At 39.8% G+C, this 10,524-nt stretch overlaps 1 protein-coding gene and 1 long non-coding RNA gene across 2 annotated transcripts; one reads left to right on the top strand and one right to left on the bottom strand.

The window, feature by feature from the left end:
• Nucleotides 1-190: 190 nt before the first annotated feature.
• On the top strand, nucleotides 191-1,301 carry LOC122993958 (beta-microseminoprotein-like). Its single transcript, XM_044368451.1, has 4 exons — nucleotides 191-244; nucleotides 515-596; nucleotides 765-870; nucleotides 973-1,301. The coding sequence occupies exons 1-4, from the start codon at nucleotides 242-244 to the stop codon at nucleotides 1,100-1,102; spliced, it is 321 nt and encodes a 106-aa protein (XP_044224386.1). The 5' UTR covers nucleotides 191-241; the 3' UTR covers nucleotides 1,103-1,301.
• Nucleotides 1,302-2,206: 905 nt separating this feature from the next.
• On the bottom strand, nucleotides 2,207-5,922 carry LOC122993984. The gene is made up of 3 exons (XR_006406481.1): nucleotides 4,615-5,922; nucleotides 4,200-4,343; nucleotides 2,207-2,568 (listed from the first exon to the last, which is right to left on the bottom strand). It is a non-coding gene; the product is annotated as an uncharacterized LOC122993984 (long non-coding RNA).
• Between the last annotated feature and the right edge of the window lie 4,602 nt (nucleotides 5,923-10,524).

Raw genomic sequence — 10,524 nt, 5'->3', positions numbered from 1 at the left:
GCCCTCCTTGAAATATTTAAGAAATGTCTTTGTTGTACCGTTAGTGTTTTTATTTTATTTTTCTATTGAAACAAATAGAGTCAGTGACCTCTTCCAGTAAACTATAGGTGACGCCCCCTCCCTTTATTTAATTCCAAAGGTCCATGTTGACACACTTTTTAAAAGACAGAGTCTTTCATTGACCAAATACATTATTGTCAACCTCTTACTTGAGCACTTTCTGACAAGTCTAACTGCAACCATGGTAAGTTTCATTACTGTTGATTTAAGAAATTCTGGTTACAGTTGTTTGTTGGTTGTCTTTTTGACAGGATAAAGTTTATAAATCATGATGGTGAAAAGTTGTTATGAAATGTGATGTTTACAAACAAATAAAAGTGATAATAATTGCAGAATCATACAGTTTTATTATTTATTATTACAGAATGACTCATCTTTGTTTCAGAAATATAATGCATTGTTTAAATAGGAAGAAAATATAAGAAACTATGTTTCTTTCCATTTCTCTATGAAGAAATATTTGGCTCTGGCTTTGCTGCTATGTGCTCTGCCATCACTGTCAACTGCAGCCTGCTACGTAAAGCTCATGGAAGCAGGTAAAGAGAAACAAGCACACACACACCCACAGAGACATATTGTCTATTTATAGTATATACACACACAAGTTTTCTTCATTTGTAAAATATCAAAGACTCAAACAAATTGCCAAATTATGACTGTAATGAAAATTTTTAAAAAATAATAATTTTTCTTTACATCCACAGGCATGACCCATTGTCAGGATCATGTTGACAAAACATGGCATCCTGTAGGATCTTCATGGAGAAACAGTAAATGTATGGACTGTAGTTGTAGTAGATGTTGCGATGCGTAAGTTCTCAGATCACAACATTACAGTGTTTACATAAGAAGAAAATTATTTCTGTATCTACATATTCTATTGTTAATTGTGTGTTTACTGTATATTTGCAGGTATTCCACCCCCACAGCGTTCCCTAACGACTGTGTGTCAGTGTTTGACCAGGAAGCATGTGTGTACAGAGTGCACAAGAAGGACGACCCCACCATAGAGTGTCCAATTTATGCTGCACTAGGGAAATGATGGAGTATGAATGTATTTTCTTTTATTGTTGTTGTTGAACTGTGGAGAGAGAGAAGCAGATGTGCTCCCTAACTGGCTTCTCACAACAATAAAATGTTTGTTTAAATGCACAACCAAGAGCTGCTGGAATTTATTTAAAATAAAACACTTCTACAAATTACATTTCAAATAAACAAATCATACATTTCTTTATCATTTACTATTTTTTTGCATTACTTTGTATGGATGTGAAAGTGGAGAATTTCTCTAAAATAGAAAAAGTCAAACCATGTCAAAGATACGAAAAATAACTCAAAGTTACAATTGTTCAGTGGACTCATCAAACAAGTCTTCATAATACAAACTGTGCACACATACACAAAAGTCAAACCATGTTAAAGTTCAGTTTACTTGTCCAGAGAAATTCTACTCAGATTGTGAAAACAGTTGTATAATGTCCTCTGTGGTTCTGGAGGAAGCTTTCCAAAGTTTGATTTGATAAAATGACCCTGATGATGTAATCAGGGTTATCTTGGCTTGGACTTGAGATGTACACAGAAAGCAAACTTGAGGTGTGTGGTTTGAAAGATTTGGACATTTAGGAGGCAGGTTCTAGTGTGTTAGGAGATTTACCCATACTATCTTGGCCTCTGCTACTTCAGTGTTGACCACTCATTTTAAATCTATTTAATAATTTTGAGTAATGACACACACTAAAAAAGATGGTGCTGAATAGCACTAAAAGTGGTTCTTTGGCTCGTAATCATAGGGGAACCATTTTTGGTGCTATAGAGCTCCTATCTTTAAAGGTGATATATAGCACTTTTGCCAAATGGTGCTACACAGAATCATTAGCGGTGCCATATAGCACTATATTGCTTCAACAAAAATGGTGCTAAATAATGTTGGGACTACATGTGGACCACAGTTTACCACGTTTCAAGACTCCAAGAAACCTGAGCCCTGGGGGTTCGCACCCAAAGTGTGAAGCTCCACCCATGGATTCAGGTTATTAAAACGAGGTTCTCCACGAGCTGCAGCAGGAGCAGCTCCTTGCTCTCTTTCTCCTTCAGCTGCAGGAGCAGCTGCTTTTTCACACCTCCAGCAGCTGCTCGAGCATCTCTCTGCTCTCTTGTGTGGCCTGCTCACAGCAGACACACACAGACTTCTTTACGGCAGAAGATGTGAGAGCCCTTCTCCTCTGCCCAAGATTGAAAGCGTCAGCTCTGTACTACAAGACAAAACTTGCCGCCCACAATTTCACAATTTATGACATGTCTACACACAATGCCTGGCATGAAGGTGAGGGAGCTCTGTCTGCCAGTGAGTTTGCATCCTGTGTCACCGATTTCCTCTCTGACCATAGGGAGCATGAGGAGTACATTTTGTGGAGTGATGGTTATGGGTACCAAAACCGCAATCCTGTGCTCAGGGATGCTCTTTTGAGGTTTTCCACAGAGATAATGAAGGTAGTCACCCAGAAGTTCCTGGAGAAGGGGCACACACAGATGAAGTGTGACTCACTGCAGTGTCATTGAGAGGCATCTGAGAAACCAGGAAATCTATGACCCGGCTGACTACGTTGCCCTGATGGAGAGTGCGTGGTCCAAGCCTAGCCTGTATCAAGTCAGATATGTAGACCATAACCACTTCCAAGACTTCACCAAACTGAGGCTCTGCAAGTCTATCTGCCCAGGGATCAAACCCAGTAACCCCACTGTCCGTGATGTCCGAGCCATCAGGTAACTATCAAACTAAAACCACGTTGTTAGTATGACTTTTATCTGACCCTATGTACTTTACTGATTTTGGGTGTTGGACATGTGACATAAACATTCCATAGTCTGCATGTCACCTTAGGTAATATGGTATAGCCCTTCTGGGGGGCCTTTTAGATACAAACAATGGGTCCAGGGTCAAGATTGGAGCCGTTCCAGATGTGGTATGTTATGATACATAATATGTTGTAAGGTAGCTGTCAATCACTTGATGGATGGCTCCTAATTGAATTAGTGCCCGTGGAGAACCTATGTTATTCATGTGATAATATACAGATGTGTAACCCTATATAAGTTATGCACCGACAGTGGTAAGGTGCCCAGACCATCTTTGTACATGGAATGGACCTGATGGCCATCGTCTAATAAACGTTTTCAAAATAAGAACTTCGCCAGCTCTTCCTTTGAACGATACATCATCACACATCCTTCCTTTCACACGTCTTTCACACCAGTCCAGGGCAAAAATCAAGATGTTGCACATTTACTTGCTGTTCAATCTGTTAAGTGATATTTTACATTGTACTGTATATAAACTGATGATGCTGTGTAAACGGTGATGTTCAAACTGTCACTTTTTCCTATTGTATGTTATTAGGTACAACCTCAATGGGACGATGGACTTCAAGATCCAACAACTGGACTCCATTTCCAAAGCACCAGCTCCGACACAGCACCTCAGACACACTTGCACCACTCGACACAGAGAGCCAGGAGATCAAGGAGATGAAATACAAACACCTCAAAGACCTCAAGGAGGTCATACCGAAAGACTTCCACAGCTTTTATGACAACCTGAAACACTAGGAAACATAATACACACACACTCACTCACATGCAGTTATCTACACACACAAACACACAAAGCAAAACACTGTTAATAAATTGTTGATGATTGTTGATGCACATTTTCAAAAAAAAAAAAAGATTGTGTCTGTCTAATGCATGTAATCAACTGTCTAACAAGGCTGTACTACATTACCTGTGAGTATTGTCTCACCAGTCACCACTGAAAATCTATGCAGTGCAGATTATATATCATGATTAATGTCTATATTGATTAATAGGGAAAAAATTATTGTGATCATATTTTTGCATTGTCGTCCAGCTCTAAACACAACACTGCTTAACTTATACAATCTTGTTGTATCCGAGATTCACTGAAAAAAATAATCATTTTTGTGCATAGATCACTAGATTTATAGGACTTTGTTAAAAAATCCAAACTATCCCTTTAAATCTACTTAAAAGGGTTTTCTCTGATGTCCATGGATTATTGCCGTAATTGTAATTTTACAATTGTGGAATTTAAGTCTACTGCAGAATTTGAGATTTTTTACCATGGTGCTTGGATTAGCTTCAGTTGTCTGAAGAGGCCGCTTCCTTCCTGCCCATCTCTCTCTCAATCACTGGATTTCATTGTTGGCCAAAAGTGGCTGCCTTTCCTTCTTAAACTTATTCCTCAGCGACTCAAGCATGGAATCCTGTGAAACAAAAGGGGGAGAAAAAAAGAGATTGTAGTTAATGATGAAACATTTAATAATAATTTAAAAGCTTCTATGGAGACTGCAGGCCATATGTGTAAAGGGAGATCCATAGTGTTGGAACCACCATTGCGAAGGCACAGTCACCTTCGGTTTTAAGCTGAGAGTGAGGGACAATGCATACCATTATATAAAATCAATCATAAATTTAGCATGAAAACAACAAAATACAAAAACAAACAAATACAAATGAAAACTTATATATCCTGACCCAATACTTTCCCTGAGGAATGGGTGGTCCATTATCACAACTGACAGAAGTTCAATATACTGAAGATGAGTTGGGTACCTAAAATGAAAATCAGAAGGAGAAATGCTTACTAGTGTTGGTGAAGTGCCAGCCATAGTAACTAGACACTGAAAATTCTAAGAGTAGCCGCACACGCAGAGCTCCTTTGCATACATTTATTAAGACATTACAGAAAACAACATTTTGACAGCAAAACTGCCTTCACCTACTGGTCGAGCAATCACTATTATTTTTTTGTTTGTTTTTAAAGGAGGGAATACTGCAAGCTACATTCACCCATGCCTGAATGGAGATAGCCATTCTGTAAAACCTGACCCTGGCAAGCCTGTCTGTTCCATGTGTGGCCATCAGTCCATACCCCGGGGTCATGTGGTTTTTGGCACCTCAATACAATAATCCGGTTCCTCACAACTGCTTTAACACAGAAAGTACATTCATTATCGAGCCCTTTAGCATGAGTCAGTCATGTGCATGCACACGTCATTTTACCTGTGTTGGTATTGGTGAGGTGTTTATTTATGTGGAGTATTTATGTGTTAAATGATGTAAGGTTGAAATATAGCCTAGCTTGCACATTAACCCTGTCCTGTTAATCTGAGACAAGAGCGTGTCTTCATTTGGGAAATGCCTGAATTAATCATTGATGTCTATGCCCTCATTGAATGTAACTATTGACTCTTTGTTCTTATGCATATAAAAAGCTTGATGACGATGCACTCGGGATCGATTCCTTGGCAGTCGCTGACTGTCACTTTGTAGGTTTCGATCCTTTAGCACAAAAGCTGAATAAATACACAAAGACAAATTTCTCTTTGTTGGTCTCCTTTATACGGTCAACTTCCATCACATAAATAATACATAAGGAGTTTTTTATATCATTAAATTAGCTGACTTGCTAGCTAGCTAACACTAAGTAAAGTTAGCTAGCCAACTTAGCTAGTTAGTAAGTAGATTAGCACTAAGTAAGACTTTATTTTCAAATTAGTTTACTTGCTAAATAGCTAGCTAACACCACGTAATATTAGCTAGCTAACTTAGCAAGTTAGTAAGTAGGCTAACAGTAAGTAAGACTTTATTTGTATAATACTTTTCAAAACAGCTAGCAAACAGTTCCATGAAGCTAATTTTATGTTGATATTATTCTTTCCCTTGTAATGGTAAAAACAACAAACCATGATGAAAACGTGAAAGAAGAAAAGTGATCGGACTTCTGACGTGTCTGAACCCCCTCTCAAAAGCCCTACTCCAACTTGTGTATTACACACCCCGAGTGCACATACTTCTATGTGCCACAGTCCGTCACTTGTACCGCAGCAAGCAGCTGACCACCATTCTGCAGAGACTGGGTCACTGCAAGTCGTATGATTTTGGGTTGGAGCTGGAGACTGTGGTGGCCAAGGCCATTGATGAAGTGTCAACCTTGCTCACACCCTCCATCATCACAGGGGATGGGAATGAGGTGTTCCACAACAAGTGGGACAACCTCAACAAAATCACAACAATGTCCATGGCTCCAACGTAGTCAACATGGCTGGCGGCATCATGGTCCAGGAGACAAAGCCTGGTGCCACAAGCAGTCAGGAACGGACACTTCCTAGATGTGATGGGACCATGGACCATTGTCTGAAGTTGGAGACACTCGAGACCCTCCCTCTGCTAAACATTGGCATCAGAGTGGGCCCCAAATTCCCTGCAAATGCATCCTTCATCCTTCCTGCTGAGAATGACCAGATGTTCAAGGCCTGTCTCCAAGTGTACTACGTCTAGATTCTGAGCAGGTATGGGTGTTCCTTATCATAACTATGCATACATTTGACTTTTTGGTCTTTAGGTGCAATTGGTTTTAAGCATTATTTTAATTGCGGTGAAATAACGATTCCAGGGTGATCTCAAGTAATGGCAAACAGTCTCTTTACAGTCAGCTGGGTGATGAGTGAAAGGTGGAAGCTGGAAGCACAGGAGCAGCTGGAGGGCTTCACATGCATGATGTACAATCAAACATGTGAGACATTAGTTAACCTGGTCAGGAGTAAGATGCTCAAGAAGATTGTGGTAGAAGACGAGACCCTCAGCAGCAAGTCGAGAGTCGATTTTGCTTGCCTGCCCCCCGGCCAAGACTCGCTTATCCCCCACATTCAGAGGTTAAATTATAGAGTGGCCTGTTACAAGCGGGCAGCTGAGCCGATCTTCAGGAGGCCTAAGCCATATGACGAGGGTCAGGGGTGGGAGAAGAAAGAGGGAGGGATTTTGGAGCCTGTCTGGTCTTGTGGACCAATCCTGCCCCCATCTCTCATTGACCTTATGGCTGCTGGTGTCATCAGTGATGATGATGAGAGGAAAGAGGATGAGGTGGAGATTGATGATGAGACTGACGACAATGATTATTAGTGAAACAGGGTTTTGATTACTTTTGCCTTCAATTAGTTTGTATTATCAGATTTCAATCTGTGTCAGTTAGAGTGATTGCCATCCATTTGATGACCTTGCATTGGATAAGAGGATTTTGCAGGAAACTATTGCGAAACAAAAAAGCAAAAGTTATATTGTTATGAGCCTAAAATGTGTTATTTGCCTGTTTTTCACCAATAAAGAGGGGTTGTACCATGTCAATGACCTTTCCATTTGATTCTTGGTGTCAAAATTATAGTTCAGCACAGTTCTGATTACCTGCCCATTGGTGTGCTTTTAAGTTTCTCCAACTAGGCCAGAAACAGACTCTGCTTGCGAATGACTGGAATGAGCCTCTCAGACATGCCCTCTGAGATGATAGCAAGAGTGGCTCCATCTATCTCATGTGCTGAGAATGAGAAAGCATTTAATGAAGAAGAATGAGATATTCAATAAATGGTAAATGGCAAGCATTGTTATGAATCTATCATTAGTTCAGACCTAGCATTGTGATTGGCTAAGCTACATTCAGGAGAGTGACAAAATCTCATGTTAATGCACTTGTGGCCTTTAGGGCTGTAGTGAATGCTAGCCTATAACCCTATCTGCAGCTGAGTGATGACTAACATTAGGCCTACATACGGAAACTTGAATTACTCGTATCTGCCAACTTATAATACACATAATATAAAAACATATAAAAAGATCAGTAGCTACACTAAAGACATTGCTATTCTGGTAAACTACACAATTGCAAAAAGGCATTCCTCTGATTTTAGGGAGCACTCATCAAAATGGATGAGAACCAATAAACTATAGAGTACTTATTCTTCTGCAGAATCAATTATAGTACCAAACCTAATATTATCTGAGCATTTGTAGTTAAATAGGCTATGAATATAGGGTTCTTTCTGATTCAAAATCCTACCAAGTTGGCACCTCAATTTAACACCATTTCAGCTCAACAGTTATTGTAGTCAGTGATGTCAAATTGTTAACTGTATGAAATAAAGACTAGCTCAAGGTGAGTTGATGGAAAATTATCTTCAATCAGATTCATTAATACTGTCATACAAATATTCATGATAAGATAAACATTCATAAATAATGGTAAATAGCCTAAATAAATAGAGCCAACTTTTAACTTAATGTTACATCATTGTAGTGTTTGCTTCCATTACAGTCTCACTTGCAAATAAGTCTTTAACATAACGTTATACTAGCAAACTTCAGTATTTGTGCAGCAACAAATATCCCTAACCATATCTTCTTAACAATGTCCCTCTCTCTCTCTCTCTCTCTCTCTCTCTCTCTCTCTCTCTCTCTGTCTCAAGTAATGATGTCAGTTTCGTTAATTTTGCTTTCAACAGACCGAAAATCATTAACCGATAACTAAGCGGTTAATTTTTAAGAAAAGTTGTGATGTAGCTTTCATTTGTGAAAGCTGTCCAGCAATCGGTGGTCAGAGCTAGCTTGACTTTCAGCTCATCCTTCTTCCTCTCAAAAGTGTTTTCAATGTGTTTAGTCACAGTGGCTCTCGATGGCATAATGTACTCAGGCTCGAGGCACGAATATAGATAATAATATGAATATAAGGCGACTCTGATTATCAGACTACCCCCCTTTCCCAACAGCTATTTTTGGAGAAATAACGCTACTTTTTGAATATAACTTACATCATAGTATAGTTACATACTCACACACTCTCCTGACAGGCTTTTGGAAGTGGTCAATAATTATTTTCTCCTGCTGTTAGCATTTATAAGACTGCCTGTTTGTCTTTTTGAGCTGATTATCATCTGTCACGGTGGTATTTGGCGGCTTGTTTCTGCAGTAGAGACGTTGGAAGATGCTCTGGACTCATTTTCACTTGTCATGAATTTATTTCCTCCATGGCAGAAAAACACGTTAAACGAGCCTTCAGAAACCCCTGCAGGTTAAACTGGACAAAGGAAACACTTTTAGTGCTGACTGACTCTAACACACTCACTATAAACAGACTTTAAGACACTCGCTAGCGTAGCAACATTAAGGTCGTATTCAGACCAAATCAAGCGGTGCAACGAAAACACCAGTCCTTCCATTCATCTGAATGGGGGTAGTGTGTTTCGTCTGCAGCGGTTTTGGCTGCTGTGGTGCTGCACCCCACTGCGGCCGGAAAGTTGAGCCAGAGTCAACTTTTGGAGAAATGCAATGCAATGTTATTTTCTGATTGTTTCACAGCGGTTACGTTCTAGAGCACAAAAAACAGTGGAGGCTGGTCCATAGAGGCAGAGGAGGTTGCTCCTTCTCTATTTTTTGAGAGGCAAGAAGGAGATCAAAATATAAAAAGGAATATTTGGTTGAAATAAACCATTACCAAATCTCAGTATTATTTATAAAATATTTTTTCTCTCTTCCATGGAAAAAATCCATTATTGAAATTCTGGTTAAAATGCTTCAACAGCGACACCTGCAGGGCAGGAGGAGAAAGGGCAGTGTGTGTGAAGTGGTGGTGGGGGAGACTGAGGGGGAGTGGTGGACAGAGGAGGATGATTGTCTGTTGTCCTTCGCAGGGCGGAATCTCTTACATCAATTTAATGTACTTCATTTTTTTCATGCTAATCTATGATTGGCCAAGACACGTAAAATGACACTCCAGGGGACGACGTCCTCCCTAACCAATCAACAACCAGAATGTAATATTGACATTGCGTTGATCCAATGATAGTTTCCAGATTTCATCTTTAATTCTCTTCACTGTAAGGCAGAGTAGCAGAGATAGATAACGAGCAGTAGATAGCTCCTTGCATTAGCCAACGCAACAGTTAGCTTGTTGTAGCAGCCTGGAGGACTCTTTATACATCCATGGAAGGACTGTTAAGGACTGTTGTTAAGCTAACAGGAGAATGGATCTGGACTGTGCAGCGCAGCAGTGGCAGGACGCCACCGGGGAGGCTGGAGAGACAAGCAACCGCAGAAACAACCGGGAGACTTAGCTTGTTTGTCATTGTTGCTAATGATATCAGACTGGTTAAGCAGCAGCCACAAAGTTCTGTTAACAACTACAAATGGACACTATGACATAAATACTTCATCTCAATGATAGAGAGAAGAAGACGTCAGATACAGCTTCTCTCTCTCTGTCTCTTTGGTCGCTAATTTCATCTCTGATGATTAAATATTTCTCTGTGGCTGTTGTGTGAATTTACCTCCTTAACAAGAATGCAGCAGAGTTCATATAATGTGCTGTAGGTAGTTTGCTTGTTGAAGTTACAGTGAGCTGTCTGGACTCACTCGATCATTTGGAATTGATCCCGTTTTTAATTGAGTGGTTGTTCAGTCAGCTGTTGATGTTGTGTGATTTGTGAATGAGTGTGCAGGAGGCAAAAAGTTTTTTGACTGTGCTCAGGATAGTGGCTATTTTGGTTGTTTTGGTTTCTCATTTTATTTTATATAAAGGAAGTTAATAGAAAGAAAGTTTGACACTGTCTCAAGGCAATA

The sequence above is a fragment of the Thunnus albacares genome, chromosome 2 (genome assembly GCF_914725855.1).
Source record: "Thunnus albacares chromosome 2, fThuAlb1.1, whole genome shotgun sequence".
Taxonomy (NCBI): domain Eukaryota; kingdom Metazoa; phylum Chordata; class Actinopteri; order Scombriformes; family Scombridae; genus Thunnus; species Thunnus albacares.
The sequence above is the reverse complement of the archived record's forward strand: the minus strand, read 5'-3'. Positions and strand labels throughout refer to the sequence as shown.

Bases quoted from the DNA above. Each gene is read 5' to 3' on its own strand.
- LOC122993958 (XM_044368451.1), top strand. The intron at 597-764 runs GTAAAGAGAAAC...TTACATCCACAG, and splicing joins CGTAAAGCTCATGGAAGCAG to GCATGACCCATTGTCAGGAT. The intron at 871-972 runs GTAAGTTCTCAG...GTATATTTGCAG, and splicing joins TGTAGTAGATGTTGCGATGC to GTATTCCACCCCCACAGCGT.